The sequence below is a fragment of the Lutjanus erythropterus genome, chromosome 11 (genome assembly GCF_056507025.1).
Source record: "Lutjanus erythropterus isolate fLutEry1 chromosome 11, fLutEry1.hap2, whole genome shotgun sequence".
Classification (NCBI taxonomy): domain Eukaryota; kingdom Metazoa; phylum Chordata; class Actinopteri; order Lutjaniformes; family Lutjanidae; genus Lutjanus; species Lutjanus erythropterus.
The window spans coordinates 41,313,829-41,330,057 of record NC_139327.1 but is presented as its reverse complement, the minus strand read 5'-3'; the positions used below and the strand labels follow the sequence as shown (position 1 = coordinate 41,330,057).

At 41.3% G+C, this 16,229-nt stretch overlaps 2 protein-coding genes across 5 annotated transcripts; one reads left to right on the top strand and one right to left on the bottom strand.

The window, feature by feature from the left end:
- On the top strand, positions 1-6,042 carry mat2b (methionine adenosyltransferase 2 non-catalytic beta subunit methionine). Of its 4 annotated transcripts, none has more exons than XM_084730212.1 (7): positions 1-77; positions 1,629-1,826; positions 2,385-2,499; positions 2,825-2,977; positions 3,108-3,301; positions 4,020-4,133; positions 4,318-6,042. In XM_084730212.1, exons 1-7 carry the CDS (start codon positions 27-29, stop codon positions 4,489-4,491), a joined length of 999 nt encoding a protein of 332 aa, XP_084586338.1. In that variant the 5' UTR covers positions 1-26; the 3' UTR covers positions 4,492-6,042. The 4 variants fall into 4 exon arrangements, with proteins under 4 accessions (XP_084586338.1, XP_084586337.1, XP_084586336.1 ...); XM_084730211.1 differs by having other exon boundaries at positions 12-77; positions 1,626-1,826; XM_084730210.1 differs by lacking the exon at positions 1-77 and adding an exon at positions 206-490.
- A 1,432-nt stretch (positions 6,043-7,474) lies between these two features.
- LOC146319649 (GTPase IMAP family member 8-like) lies at positions 7,475-16,153 on the bottom strand. The gene is made up of 3 exons (XM_084730208.1): positions 16,075-16,153; positions 10,576-11,179; positions 7,475-9,591 (listed from the first exon to the last, which is right to left on the bottom strand). The coding sequence occupies exons 2-3, from the start codon at positions 11,159-11,161 to the stop codon at positions 8,594-8,596; spliced, it is 1,584 nt and encodes a 527-aa protein (XP_084586334.1). The 5' UTR covers positions 11,162-11,179; positions 16,075-16,153; the 3' UTR covers positions 7,475-8,593.
- Between the last annotated feature and the right edge of the window lie 76 nt (positions 16,154-16,229).

Here is a 16,229-nt window from a genome sequence, read left to right as displayed (position 1 = left end):
TGTTCTGTGTGGGTTCTGATCACGTGATGCCTGGAGTCCAGATCACACCTGCTGCTGCTGCTGCTGACGCTTCTCAGGTAAACTGATCAGTTTGTGTGTGTGTGTGTGTGTGTGTGTGTGTGTGTGATTGATGACTATCGATCAGAGAGTCGCTGCAGCTTCACTCTGCTGCCGTGTGTTGATCCTGTGAACTCTCGCGAGATCTGACCTCGTTCGTTCTTGGTGTTTTGTCGTGTTCTGTGGTGACGTTTCTCAAGGCTGTGGTTACCATGGAGACAGGGCTGCAGCGAACGCTGCTTTCCGGCATCGAGTCAGCTGATCAGATCAGCTGATCAGAGTAGGAAGAGAAGAGAAAACAAAGTGCGCACCTCAGTGCCAGCTCGCTGATCGACAACTGATCGATAATCAATAATCAGACAGAGGAGGAATGAGCCGCGCAGGCGCAGAACTGCGGATCATGTTCAGTCCGGGCCGCGTGCAGCTGGTTCAGGTAAAACTGAGTCACCTGAACAGGAGCTAACAGAAGCTAACAGATGCTAACAGCTAACAGATGACAGAACAGGTGGAACAGGTTCCTGCAGAATGTTGTTCTAGATGTTCTACCTGTGGTTCTAGATGTTCTGGCTCCAGGAGCTGATTTTATCTCTCAGTATTTCAACAATCTGCTGCAGAAAAACTGATCACTTATCGATCAATCAAGTAATCAAACGATTGATTGACTGTTGTGGTTCTGTTTTGATTTGTATTTATTTATTTGTGGAACATTTTATTTATTAATAAATAAACCTAAAAAATGATTGATCACTGTGGAAGTCTGATCAATACAGATGTCACCATCTGAAAATGTAACAATAATCAAAACAAAGACAAATGTCCTTTATTTAAGATGTGCCGCAATGATTAACTGAATAATTAATTATTAATTGATTATTAAATTTATCAACAATGATTTGTTTTATGACATTTTTTAAAGAAAATAAAGTCCAAATTCTCTGATTTCAGTTTCTTAAACGTGAATATTTTCTGGTTTCTTCACTCTTTTCTGACTGTATCAATATTTTAGGATGTTTTATGGACCAAACAACTGATCGATTATTGGAAAAATGATCACCAGATTGATCTGTTTTCACATGTTTGGACTGACAAGATTGTGACAGGATTCATTTTTCATTACTGGATTGGAGGAAGAACATATTATTGATGAAATGTATGTGAACTGAAAACAGATAAATGATCAATTGATTTGATCAGCTTGATTGACAGGTTATTAGAAACAGTGCTGCTCTGATAGTCATCTGTCTTTATTCACAACAATCTGCACAAAATGTCAATCAAACACTGACCACGCCCACCGACTGACTGGATCTGTTGCCACGTTGCCAAGAAACGAAGTGACGAGCAGGTGGCACCTGACAGGTGAGTCAGTCAGTGGGCGTGCCTGTGAGTGATGACAGAAGCTTAGTCGCACACCTGTAATCAAACACCTGTTGATCACCTTTGCAATTATGACATAATAATTAATCAATGAATCAATCCTGTCCCCGTCTCGTCGTTTGGACCAGGTGTTTCTCGCTGTACTGACGGAGGACAGGTGTGTCACTGACTCTAGTCCTTGTTTCGTCCAGCAGGAGGACAACATGGCTGCAACGTCTCCGAGGGTCCTGGTTACCGGGGCGACGGGTCTCTTGGGTCGGGCGATGTGCAGAGAGTTCCAGAACGGCGGCTGGTATGTCATCGGGACTGGATACAAGAGAGCCAGGCCCCGCCTCCTCCGCTGTGACCTCACAGACGAGGACGCCATCAGAGGACTGCTACAAGACCACAAGGTACCTACAGTCTGTACTACAGAACATCTGGAGAACACGGACGTCTGTGTGCTTCACATGTTTGGAACTATCTTTCGTCTGACAAGATTGTGACAGGATCAATTAATCGATTAATTTAGAAAATTCATAAATGAAAAGTCAGTTATGAAGTTTGAATGTGACGAACAATAATAACAATAATCTTAATAAAAATAAAATGCAGTAATAAAACATTATTTAAAAACAATATAAAAGTGAAACAACATTACTAAAATAAACAATAAATAAAATAAACATAATAGATTTGTATATTATAGATTCATAAGTGACATCACAGATGAGGTCAGAGTAGAAATCCTGTAAAAATCAAACGGCTCCGTCTGAATCACAGTTTTTACCAAATTAATTTCTCTCCAAACTCGCGCTCGTAACAGAGAGGGCGTGCACGTGAGCCGAGAGCACAGAGCGCCGTTCTCTCTGCTCCACGTGCACAAACGTGATGACCGGCGTGGACGAGCTCGCTTAGACATCAGCTGATCAGACGTGGACGTCGTCTCAGTGACCGTCTCTGTGTTCCAGCCTGACGTCATCGTCCACTGTGCTGGAGAGAGACGTCCAGATGTTGTGGAGAGACACACTGAAGCAGCTGTCAACCTCAACGTGCACGCCACGGGCACGCTCGCCAAGGAGGCCGGTAAGAGATCACCTGCATGTTCCTCTGCACAGTGTTCCTCTGCCAGTTGTTCCCTCATCATCAGCTGTTCCCCTCATTGTCATAGACGGTTCCTCTGATTGTTCCAGACTGTTCCTCTCTCTGTTGTTTTTGGGGTTACTGTAGAACATCGGTGTGTCTTTGAACTCCCCACGATGCATTCAGACGTCTCTGAACATACAGTTCCTGTTAAACATTAATGTGTGTGTGTGTGTGTGTGTGTGTGTGTGTGTGTGTGTGCGTGTGTGTGTGTGTGTGCGTGCGTGTGTGTGTGTGTGTGTGCGTGTGTGTGTGCGTGCGTGCGCAGCTGTGATTGGTGCGTTGTTCGTCTACATCAGCACCGACTACGTGTTTGATGGAAGGAATCCTCCGTACGGAGAAGACGACAGTCCAAATCCTCTGAACGTTTACGGACGCAGCAAACTGGAGGGAGAGAGAGAGACACTCAGACACTATCCAGGTACCTGTCTGTGTCTCAGCTGTCTGTCTGTGTCTCAGCTGTCTGTCTGTGTCTCAGCTGTCTGTCTGTGTCTCAGGTGTCCTGGTGCTGTGATGGAGTCCATGTTCTCACCTGTCTGTCTGTCTGTCAGGCGCGGTGGTGCTGCGAGTGCCCGTCCTGTTCGGGGAGGTGGAGTCTGTGTCAGAGAGCGCCGTGACATCACTGTGGTTAAAGGTGGAGGAGGCGTCAGAGAGCTGCACTCTGGATCACTGCCAGCAGAGGTTCCCCACCGACACGCGAGACGTCGCCGCCGTCTGCAGGAAACTGTCCGAGAGAGCACGACAGGTAAGACAGAAAGAGGTACCTGTCTGTCTCACCACCTGTCTGTCTCTGCTCCCTCTGCCTGTCTCTGCTCCCTCTGCCTGTATCACCACCTGTCTGTCTCTGCTCCCTCTGTCTGTCTCTGCTCCCCCTGTCTGTCTCTGCTCCCTCTGCCTGTGTCACCACCTGTCTGTCTCTGCTCCCCCTGTCTGTCTCACCACCTGTCTGTCTCTGCTCCCTCTGTCTGTCTCTGCTCCCTCTGCCTGTATCACCACCTGTCTGTCTCTGCTCCCTCTGTCTGTCTCTGCTCCCCCTGTCTGTCTCACCACCTGTCTGTCTCTGCTCCCTCTGCCTGTATCACCACCTGTCTGTCTCTGCTCCCTCTGTCTGTCTCTGCTCCCTCTGTCTGTCTCTGCTCCCCCTGTCTGTCTCTGCTCCCTCTGCCTGTGTCACCACCTGTCTGTCTCTGCTCCCTCTGTCTGTCTCTGCTCCCCCTGTCTGTCTCACCACCTGTCTGTCTCTGCTCCCTCTGTCTGTCTCTGCTCCCTCTGCCTGTGTCACCACCTGTCTGTCTCTGCTCCCCCTGTCTGTCTCACCACCTGTCTGTCTCAGCTCCCTCTGTCTGTCTCTGCTCCCTCTGCCTGTCTCACCACCTGTCTGTCTCTGCTCCCTCTGCCTGTCTCACCACCTGTCTGTCTCTGCTCCCTCTGCCTGTCTCACCACCTGTCTGTCTCTCCTCCAGGACCCGTCTATCAGAGGAATCTTTCACTTCTCAGGTAAAGAGCAGATGACCAAATATGAGATGGCCGTTGCCATGGCGCAGGCCTTCAACCTGCCGTCCAATCACCTGATACCTGTAAATATATATTCATCAATATACTAACACACATATACCTGAAAATAAATATTAACATATTTATAATTCTACTGATTAATAAATAATTGATCATTTACTGATATCCCTGTAAATATATAGTTAAATAAATATGTCTTCTGTGTGTGTGTGTGTGTGTGTGTGTGTGTGTGTGTGTGTTTATCAGCTGACGGAGCAGCCGGCGGCGGCGGCTCTTCGTCCAATGAACAGTCAGCTGAACTGTTCTCGTCTGGAGCTGCTGAACCTGAGCGTCGAGCCGCGACCGTTCGCCGCCGCCATCACCGACTGTCTGTGGCCGTTCACTCCAGACAAACGCTGGAGACAGACCGTCTTCCACTGAGAGAGAGACAGACATGGACAGGTGGAGACAGACGGGTACAGACAGACATGCAGAGACAGACAGGTACAGACAGACAGACGGGTACAGACAGACATGCAGAGACAGACAGACAGACGGGTACAGACAGACACGCAGAGACAGACGGGTCCTCCATAGACTGTTACATCTGATGATGCATTCAGGTGCTCTCATCAGCTCAGACTTTTATTAACGTATTGATGTGTATGTAGACGCCACATTGACCAGTTCGTTTCAACGTTGCTGCCTTATTGGACCAATCAGACGACCTGTGGACGGATAAACAGCCCAAAATATTTACATTTGTCAGCTGATTTCCACGAGTCGACTCTTGTGAACATTATCATGTTTTTTATTGTTTTTTTAACAATATATTTATTAGTTTGCAGTTCAGATCAAATGATCTGATGGTCAAAGAGAAACATTTTTCTCTGTGTTCCCGTCGCTGTTCACTGAGCACAGATTAATACAAATACAAATAATAATCTAAATCAAATGTAATATAAATAGCGGGTGTTTGTTGGCTCCTCCCTCAGAGTCAACGACCTGAACGTTTTAACACGTCCATAAAATGTCTCCATAAATCATCCAAAACATTCAGTTTATGTCCAAGAATATATGTTGTCTTTACATTTACATGTTTGACAACTTTAATCCACATTCCAATCCAAATTCAGAGCAGATGTTTGTTTACATACGTTCATACAGTGAACATACACATACATCCCATAATAACCAGGAGATACAGAGGAACAAGGACACATTTAATTGTGCTTTTTATCATTTACATGGATTTGTTGATAATAGTTTAAAATAAAATGTTTTTCATTTGACCTGATCAATATGGCGGCAGCGGTGACGTACGGTCCAAAAGTCATCGATGTGGCATCGATGCATATATGCGTGTTCAGCGCTGTCAGCAGGTGTCTCTCAGGTAACTCCAGCACCTGAAGTGGACCAATGAAAACACACCTGCTGACTGACAGCTGACCACGCCCACCTGTGTGGGTGGAGCTTGATGTGAGGCGAGTATTTACGAGAGACAGACAGGTGGACTGATGTTCAAATATATGATCAATATATTACCAATATACTGATATAATATGTGTAGTGGTGACTGGTTAATCCCTGAGTTTTGTCTGAAGGTTAAAGTTGATATCAGATTATTGTTGGATTAGAATCTGTTAAACCGGAGTGACTCCAGTTTGTAACAGTGTGAACCAACTGAGACCAACTGAATATACACTGAATATACACTCCACTGTGTGTGTGTGTGTGTGTGTGTGTGTGTGTGTGTGTGTGTGTGTGTGTGTGTTAATGTCTGTTTGTGTCATGCTTCAGAATAAAACCATCTCTGTTATAATAACTGATTTGTTTTCCAAAATAAAAGTCAGTGATCATAGTTTGAAGAGTTTTTTTTACGGTGTCCCTCAGAGGACAAACATTTTGATTTAATGTGTTGAAGTCGTGAGTCTCTTTGTTGATGTAACTGTCAGCTGTTCACATTAAACATCTGGAATATTCAAAGACTCACTCTGAGTTTCTCTTTTCATTTTGTTCAAGCGAGTCGACGCTTCAGTCAAACTGATCGAGTTAAAGTTAAGATCTGTGGAAAATATAAGAAATACATCATGTTGCTGCAAATAAATCAGGAGAAGAAGAATGATGTCAGAAAACTGACGGACTGAATGAGATCTTAATGCTGCTGTTTATTTCTAACATGAAAACTGAACATGAAACAGATTTAAACATGAAGCTGTCGGTCTGACAGACACGAGGATGATGATGATGATGATGTCACTGAGTAACTGACATGGGAGCCGATTGTGTCTGTAGATAAATGTGAAGGTGGAACTACAGTTTTTACTGTGAAAAAACACGATCCTACAATAAAACAGCTGTTTTTAGAATGGAGTTTAGTTCAACGGCAAAATAAAAAGTTTTGATGAAATAAAACAGATAAACAGGAAATACATCACCTGAAGACTCAGTCAGGTAGTTTCATGTCAGGTTCTTCCTCACTTGACATCAGATTGGTCTGAATGTGTCTCCTGAACTAAAATGAGTTTGACTCCTCTGATGTAGACGATGATAAAACTACGACACGACTTCAGTATATTTCACTGTCAGAACACAAGTTAGACGTTCTGATGTTCTGGACTTTTGCTTTAGGACATTTTCTCTGACTGGACCTCTTTGAATTTTAGTTGAATACCCCTGCAGTACTGTATTAAAGGCTGAGATCAATAAACATCAGTCTTGTATAGATGCTGGGATTTTCAATATGTTTTTAGATAAAGTGTGTTGTAGTGTTTAAAGTATCATCAGTGCCTCTACCAGCAGAGAACCCTGAGAACCTTCAGAGAACGCCTAACAAATTAAATGTTATATTTAAACATATTTATTAGGCTATTCTCTTCTAATTCTAATTTAAACCTTGTTTTCTTTAACTTTGCTTCAGAAATCAAAGAGTTAATGTCCTGAAAGTTATCCAATCAGACTTTTTTGTTGTTGTCTCTAGGCAGAGAAAAGTCAGAGCTGCTCACTCATTGGTTAGAACTTCATCACTGGGACAGAAGGACACATACAGATTATTACAGCTCTTAATATCAAATTCAAACTTCATTATCATTTATCCAAACAATAGTAACACAGGAAATGACAATTATATACTGTTTAATACAAGTTTAAGAAACTTAAACTCCAGTAAATCATCACTGATTCTGCTATCATTGTGTGGTGTTTAATAATTATCAACTGTAAATCAATCAGCAGTGTTGTGCTGAGTGTAAGAGAGGATTCAAACTGATCATATTTAAATATGTTTCAAACTTTGTCTTTAGTTTCTTTAAGTTTGTTTGTTTATTTGTTTCATGAGTTTTTCATCAGAAAGTCAAACAATACACCTCAGAAATCATTATGAAAAACTGAATCAGTAAAATCAAACCAGCAAAAAAGAAAAAACTAAGTTGACATCAATCTGTTTATTTGTATGAAATCAATAGAATCAATCAAAGTGATCAACATGTTCAAATCGATCAGAAAAACAAAAACAAACAAAAAACACAGTTTGACATGTTATTGAATTATTGATCAGAAACTTGTACAGATGATTGTCTGTGTGACTCTTTGTCATATTTAATCATCAATAATCATTGATATTCAGTTTCTATCATTAAAAGTGATATCATGATGAAATCAATGAGATCAATGAAACATTTCTGTTCACTGATGTAGAAATACAATCAATTGATCCAAAGTGATTAATACATACAACAAGTTTATAAACAGGAACAACAAGCAGATCAATAATTACAAGTTTATAATCAATAATCAACAACTTCAATAAATGATCAAAACAAACTGATAACTACAGACCGTCATCTGAAAAACACACAACAACAAAATCATCAATGAACTGAGAGAAAATAATCAAACTGCGTTATCAAATAATCAAACTGCGGATGTATTGATTATTGATTACACAGAGTCCTCAGAGCAGAGCAGATGTATTGATTAGTGGATGTATTGATTATTGATTACACAGAGTCCTCAGAGCAGAGCGGATTTATTGATTATCGATTACACAGAGTCCTCAGAGCAGAGCGGATGTATTGATTATGGATTACACAGAGTCCTCAGAGCAGGACAGTCCAGGGACAGACCAGAGGACCACACAGTCTGACCCTCCACAACACCTGCTGATTGGTTCAAACAAAGCTGGACACTTTGTGGACGTCTTACTGGATTTACTGGAAGAAGACTGGAGTCACGTCTCTGTGGACACAGTTTAATGTGTCTCTCACTAACTTCAAGACGTTTCATTAGTGCAGCAGCTCAGTGATAGGTATTGTTAGGATTTTATCAATGCAGTTATTGATACTACTTTCTATAATGTGATGCAAAAAATAAAGATGTGAGAATATGTGAAAAAAGTCTTAGCTGGTTTAACTGGTAACTGTGGTTAAGGGCTGTGGTCGTCTCCTGAGCAAAGGAGGAGCAGCTTGTCACTGAAATAAGGATAGCTGGCCTGGTCCACCTTAAATGTCAGACCACCTTAACTGAGCCTGTGTCCAGACATGGATTAGTTTTTCTTGAGAGCTGCATATCCTGCTGTGCCTAAGAGTATGGCTGCATCTGAGACTGCACCTACAACCGCACCTACAGCTGCACCTTTGGCTACACCAGCACATGTGAATCCACCTACAACTGCACCTACACCTGTGCATACTACCAGCACACCCCCCACAGCTAATGCAATTTTGCCCCAATGATTTCTGAAAAAATTATACATTCTATTACGTACTGTGTTGTTTATCTTACCATTTCTGTCTGACTGACCTGTCTCACCTGCTGTCTCACCTGTTGTCTCACCTGCTGTCTCACCTGTTGTCTCACCTGCTGTCTCACCTGTTGTCTCAGCTGCTGTCTGACCTGACCGGTTCCTTTCTTCTCTAATGAAGGTCTCAGCCATCCTGAACATGTCACTGGTGAAGTGTTGTCCACCGTTAGCTGTCACCATCTCATCTATCTGAGTCAGAAGCTTTCTGACCTGCTGTCTGGGTTTTTTGGTTTTGTTGTCAAACACACAGTATCTACCTGCACACATGGACACCAGGTTTTTAACATGTTCATTTTTCTGGATCAAATCATCAATGGACCGACCTTTGAGCTCATCTCCATGAGTGAAAAGCACCATACAGTATTTAAGAGCATCACAAACATCACTGTCAAACAGTTTTGGAAGTAACTCAAACAGTTTGACGTCTGCTTCAGGGATTCTGCCGAGTCTGACCACAATGATGAAGGCATGTGGTCCTGGACTGGACTCTACCACTGACTTCATGATCTCCAGGTACAGCTGTTCAGGAGTCAGAACCTGATCAGTGAATCCTGGAGTGTCGACCACTGAGACCTGACGACCCTCCACTGTAGCTGATCCAGAGACAGTTTCTGTACTGACTGGGTTAAAGTCACAGCCTGATTTGAACTTCTTAAACCCCAGGATGGTGTTTCCTGATGAACTCTTTCCAGTTCCTGGCAGACCGAGCAGAACCATCCTCCTGTTTCTGGAACCATCAGCTGGAAGACAGAAGACACAAACAGAGCAGTGAAGCTTCTCATAACTTCAGTCTGAAAACTGAGTGACAGACGAGCTGAAGAACAGACTGCAGGTCGTCTGAAACACTTCAGAGGACTTTAGAACCCTGAAGGTTTCAAACACACTGAAATCAAGAACTCACTGTTACATGAAATGTGTGTGTGTGTGTGTGTGTGTGTGTGTGTGTGTGTTTCTTGTTGTGCTCCCTGTGTTTGTGTACTGCACCTCCCCTCCACAGTCTTCAGGTGATTTCTTTCCTCTGTGTTGTATTTAAGTCTGAGCTGATGTTAAATCTAATGAGATCTGAATTTAATTTGAACTTAATTTATTAATAAAAAAAAAACCTTTGTTTGCACATTTGTCTCAGTTTCTGCTGAATCATTAACTTTTAAATCAGTGTGATCATGTTTTTATGTTTTTATGGTGCTGTTAGCTACAGGTTTGGCCTCCTTTGTCTGCAGCAGCTGGAGAGAAAACAGTTTTATGACCTCAGTGATAAAAACATGTTGTGAAATTTTATTAAGGACTTTTGGACTTTGCAACATTCTGGAGTTATCATAAATATTTGAATCAAACAGAAACTCTGCTGAGCTCCTCCATCAGCTGTGAGTCGGTGACACGCTGCTTCAGTGATGTTCACAGACAAAGCAGCTGAATGTTTCCATGGAAACGTGATGTTTATCAGATGATTTCTGACTGACAACCACACTGAGCTAACAAAGCAGTTTAATGTTTGTCTGTGTGGGATTGATTCAGTTTGTGAAATCTGTCCATCTCTATAAATCACTAACATTAACTCAGTGTCGGCTGCTGAATCAGACTAGAAATCATCTCTGCTGCTGTTTGTTACTAAATAAACATGTTGATGTTCAGTCAGACAGCTGCTCAGCTCCTCTGTTCACTCACTACATAAACTCATGGTGTTATTAAAAATAAATATATGTAAGAATCAGGTGACACAGTACCTGGTGAATCAGGTTGTTGTTGGGTTCTCAGGTGTCCTGTCTTCAGCAGCAGATCTCTGACTTGATCTTCATCATCATCATCCTCGTTGTTGAAGAGGTGATACGCCCCCGCAAACATTCTGACAACATCTGGAAGTGTAGCTTCATCTTCATCTGCAAAGATGAATTCCTCCAGTGTCATACCCTTTAAAGCATCACCTCCAGTGAAGAGCAGGTAACTGTGTTTCAGCCCCTGACGTCCCAGGACTCTCATAGCTGCCTTCACAGCCTTCTGGTCCTCGTCTGTGAACCGTCCAACTCTGATCACCACCAGGAACAGACAGCGTCTGGAGGACTGCAGGAGATTCTGACAGAACTCTTTAATCTCCTGCTTTGTGTTCCTGGTGTCTAATATTCCTGGAGTGTCGACCACTGAGATCTGTTTCCCAAACACAGTTCCTCTTTCTTCACGGATTTGTTTTGTCACTGGTTTAAAGGACAGCTTTGACTCAAACGCTGTTCTTCCCAGGATGGTGTTCCCTGAAGCACTTTTACCAACTCCAGCTTTTCCAAGCAGGACGATGGTGAGATCTGGATCTGGATTCATGTCTGTGGATCAGAAGACCTGCAGGAGAAAAAGACCCAGATTCAGTCAGTGAGAAGAGCTTTAAGTGAAGTCTACATGTGTGATGCAGAGACACAGAGGATGAATTTCAGTTTGATTTTATCCAGTCAGATCAGGATGGAGTCGTGTTGAGTCACAGCAGCTGTTATTATGTGTTCTGATTTTTTTTTATCTTTTTCATCACTTTATTTTTCTTGTGTTTTTTCCACAATTTGACGGAGCAGTAACATCTTCTTTTTGTTTTGCAGCTTATCTCCTGGTCCTGCTGTGACTGTCTACAGTCTCAGTGATGGAGAGACATACAGGGAGGAGTGAGGGTGTTGTTTCCTGTGCTGCTGCCTGGAGTGAGGCCTGAAATCACAGAGGAGCTGCAGAGGAGACGCCGGGGTTACAGAGCTGGAGCCAAACAGGAAACCAAGAGGAACAGGGAACTTTAGGTTTGTCCTCAACTAAGATTTTCTTTTGTCAAATCAGATTTGGTCGTCCTATATGAGTATCTGATGATTCACCTTTTTTTTTTTTTACAGCCCACTGCGCCACACTGAATTCTTACATGAGCCTCCATCAGTGTGTTTTACCAGTTAGACTCATATTTTAACGTCTTTCTTCATCATCTGTGATGAAAACATCAGATTTTCTCTCAGTCAGAGAAATTCAAAGTGTGTGTCCTCCTGTAGTTCAGTAATAAACTCAGCACACCATGGAGCGTCTCCAGCTGTCCAGCATCACCTGCGCTGCTCTGCACTCCTTCATGCCCTGAATTAAGGATTTATTTGGACCAAATGAGAGCTGCTGATTGTTGGACAGTGGAAAGATGAACCAAGATGTTTTTGTTGAGTTTTATTTAGTTTGTGAAGCGTCTGACGGCGTGTCAGCTGCGCTCCGTTTCTATCACTCTTCTCTGCTTCCATCACTGTTAGTTTTGTGGTTTGTGGTGATTTAGAGACTCGGTTTGTAAAGTTTACAGCCTGTCATGATGTTGCATTGATCTGTGGACAATGATGCAGATAAAAAACAAGAACTGAAACTTGTTTACCGACCACTCGTTTATCTTCTGTCATCAGTCAACAGACACAACATGTTGGTCACTAGGAGGTTTTTAATAAGTGAACCAGATGATATAAAACTATATTTATGATTCACTTTAACTCCTCATATAAATGTTCTCTCTGTGCATATCTGTAGGTTCTATTTATTGTATCCTGTAACTGTGATGCTCACTGACTGACAGAGGGGAACAAAGGGGTGAATGAGATCAGCGTGGCTGTATCTGCCTTCAGGACTGTAACTGAACAGAGACGTGATACAGAGCAGTCAGAAGAAGGGAGGAGGGATTGAACTGTAAGTGAGTGACAGGTGGTGAAACCCTAGAAATGTTTACATGAGGGAACATTTCTGCAGCCTGTACATCTGTAGTTCATATTAGACGTGGTTGGTATCTGTTTTTTCATACCTTCAAACTGGTGACAGAAGTCATTGCAGCATATATGATATTGTATAGCCTACAACACTTTGTGTCTTAGTTTTCTTAGACAAATCTTACTGGGTTTAGAATAATGAGTGCACAGGAAATGAGCACCACAGATAGCAGCACATCATTTGGCTGAACAAAGATGATTTACAGATGTATCATAAACTGCTTTATCGTCAGAAAAAGTCATGTTAAAATAAAGTTATATGTGGCAAAATTTTATTGATTCCATATCTGGTCATATTTAATTAATTAGCAAGGAGACCATCGGCTATGGAGCATAAATTATCAGACAATTATTTCTTTTCTACCTCCAAATAATTCTTGTGTTGGCTAAATTCCCTATTGTAATTAATTAAGTATTAGGAACTTATCAGTGTAAAATTATTTTCATTTGACATTTTTATTTTCTATCAATAAAAAAACAGTTGCATCTTCTGTGTTTCAGATCATTTTATTCACAGTGACAGTTTTAAATATCAAACCTTCAGGATTGTTTAGTCTGGTCTAGATTATTTGCCAAAGGAGGTCATGACTGCCCTTGTTATCACTGTTACAGACTTCAAACTCAGCATCTTTCAAAGCCATTACTGTGGACTTTAATCAGACCAAACTGGATTAAATATGTTATCAGTATGTTAACTGCCCCACCAGAGACAATAAAACCCTGGTAGCTCTGTCTCTCATCGCTGTTTTCTGACTGATGCAGTTGTCATTTTCTCACCCTGCACTCACTCACACTGTGTAGAGACGAAGTGTACTTAAACGTCTCTGTGCGCCCGTGAGTGTGTTGGTGTTAAAATGAGGTTTTGTTGGCTCATGTTTATCTTGAGGCAGCAGAAACCGTCTGATCCACTGACCAACAAAAACCTGGTCTGAAGTCAATGCTGCACAGTTTTCCTGATATATTTTATTCAGACTACAGGAAGGTTCACAACACACACACTCTGCTTTACTGCACTTAATCTACAGGTCATAAAAATTAAATTAAGCTGAATTAAGGATTATGAACTTCCTCATTCAATCTGTTAAAGATTTCACCAAAACTTCTCCCATATTAATACCAACAGGAAATATCACTGACAAAGATGCCAACTGACTGACATCAGAGAAGTTGACCTGTCAGTTATCTGACCTGGTCAGTACCTATTTATTCATACCTTCCTGACATTTTATCAGGCTGTACAGTATCACAGCAGCTTTAAAACAGCTCAACTGACTGAATTACTCACTTAAGGTGGAACTGATCGTCATGGCAACGCTGTTTCCACAGGTGGGAAACAGCAGCTTTTTCTCACTGACAAACTCAACCCTAAACTGTCACCATCACTGCTCATTTCCTGTCAGAACAGACCAACCAACAGTTAACTTGGCCTGCAGTGATTGGTGGGAAGTTTTGTCAAGTCTTTCTGTGGTACAGAGGGTTTTCCTCCTGGTGTGAGAACTAGATGAAGTCCTGTGAGCTGAGCCAGTACAAAGACAGGAAGCTGAAGAACAATGAACCCATCGTCTGAAATACTTCAAGAACTTACAGTACACAATATGTTCTGTACTCAGCTGTCAATATGTTACAGTTCAACGAGGGGGCGGACCCAAAAGCAGACGACACAAGGGAACCAGCTCAAGAAGGTTTAATGAAATTAAATAAAACAGGCTTACACAAATGCAGGGATGTAAAAATCCAAGGTCCAAGAAACAGGATCCACAAAAGGCAAACTCAAAAAACAGTCCAGGGGAAAAATAACATGGTTGAAACACAGGAAGGAGACACAGGGGATGCAGGCTGACTGACATGGAAACACAACGAACTGACACTGACACAGAGAAACACAGGGACTAAATAGACAGAACTAATGAGAGACAGGTGGACAAACAGGTGACACTAATGACAATCAAAAACAGCGGGGAAACAGACAAAGACAGGAAGTAAAAACAAGACACATGAGGGAGAACCAAGACTACAAAATAACACAGGAAGTGACCAACAAAATTTCCAAACCATAACACAATATGCATTTGGACAGATAGTTTTGAATATTCAAAATGCACTTAAAGACATGAAAGTGTTTTCCTGCAGCGTCACGCTCTGAACACTGTGTTTTCCATGTTTTAATGTGGTGTGTTATGACTGTTCATAGTGTGTCTATAATGACTGTGATCTGAAAGCTTTGTTTGATTTGACCACAAGAGTCAGAGATTTTCTGAAAGTTGAATTTGTGTTTGGAGTTTTTTTTTTTTTTTGAAACAGTCATTGTCATGGTTTGGATCATATTTAAAGAGTGCAGTGATTAATAACAGTCTGCTTTTCACAAAATGAAACAGGAATTCTCCTGGGAACTGTCTCCGTTTCTTTTCACTTTGTCCTGTGATTCTGTTAAAGAAAAACACCAAAAACCTGAAAGAAGTATCAGTTTGTCTTGACGCGTCCTGCTTCACATCAAACACTAAGAAAACAAAGTTGTTCTGCTTTTCTATTAAAAAACTTCCTGAAACAGAATCACTGAACGTTTCAGTTAAAGGAGAACCACCTGAACGAGGAACACAGCTGAAGTATTTGAGGATCATTTGAGACTCTCAGTTTAATTTGAAAGTCATGTAAAATGATTCAAGCTGATCTGAACTGTTTTAAGATGAGAGGAAACTGTTTGACATTTGACTCTGATCTCTCTCATGTATTGTTATTATTGTTGTTGTTGTTGTTGTTGTTATTGTTAAATAGTCTGAAGGAGGGACACAACCTCAGTAAAGTTACACTAAAGGACTAATGGTGTTTAGTTTAAGAATTTTACTTCTTATTTGTCTTAGTTTACTTTATATTTAAAAAGTACCTCCCTGGTTCTTCTCTTCACGTTACTGAGTTATAATTGAACTTTGTTTTTTGTATTTTTTTTAACCTGCAGTGAATCTGAATTCTTCCACATTTAAAACAGAAACTCTAACCAAGTTTGATAAATAAAATTAATTCAGTTCTGATCTCAAACTTTGTTCATTATTTTCTCTCAGAAGAAAAAAAACTTAAATAAAGTCAAAGATACAAACAAACAAACAAACAAACAAACAGCTGTTTTTGTCTCTGTAACAACGTCACATCAGAGTTTACAGTAAACAGTCAAAAGTGAAAGTTAAGCAGAACGCGCTGAAAAACTGAAAAACTTCTCCTGAACAAGAAAAATGACCCTGAACAAAAAAACACAGCCGAGACAAACAGAAACTAAAGCAGAAAAATACATTTATATATTAAGAAAACAACATTTCATCTGTCATAAAGTTGGACTTGTGTGTTTTCACAGCAGGAAGTAAAGTGATTGTTTGTAAAAATAATAAAAGGTTCTGATTCGTTGTTCATATAGTGACACATTTACCTGCTCAGGTGTAATAAGATCATTTTCACATGAAAAAGTCTAAAAAACAGAAGCAAACTGACCTGAAAACAGCAAAGATGATGAACTCGGTGATGGTTCTTCCTCCTCTGAACAACTTCTCTCTCGCCCTCCCTCTCTCTCGCTCTCTGAGGAAGTGCGCACATGTAAAATCACTGCCTTTCAAAATAAAAGCAAACATACTGTGTTCTTTTAGACA

What these genes read in the sequence shown, in the direction of transcription:
- mat2b (XM_084730209.1), top strand. Translation starts at nt 428, where the DNA reads ATGAGCCGCGCAGGCGCAGAACTGCGGATCATGTTCAGTCCGGGCCGC. An exon ending in GCCGCGTGCAGCTGGTTCAG is followed by an intron (nt 491 to 1,625) that starts GTAAAACTGAGT and finishes TGTTTCGTCCAG; the next exon opens with CAGGAGGACAACATGGCTGC. An exon ending in GACTGCTACAAGACCACAAG is followed by an intron (nt 1,827 to 2,384) that starts GTACCTACAGTC and finishes TCTGTGTTCCAG; the next exon opens with CCTGACGTCATCGTCCACTG.
- LOC146319649 (XM_084730208.1), bottom strand. Translation starts at nt 11,161, where the DNA reads ATGAATCCAGATCCAGATCTCACCATCGTCCTGCTTGGAAAAGCTGGA. An exon ending in ACAACAACCTGATTCACCAG is followed by an intron (nt 9,592 to 10,575) that starts GTACTGTGTCAC and finishes TCTGTCTTCCAG; the next exon opens with CTGATGGTTCCAGAAACAGG.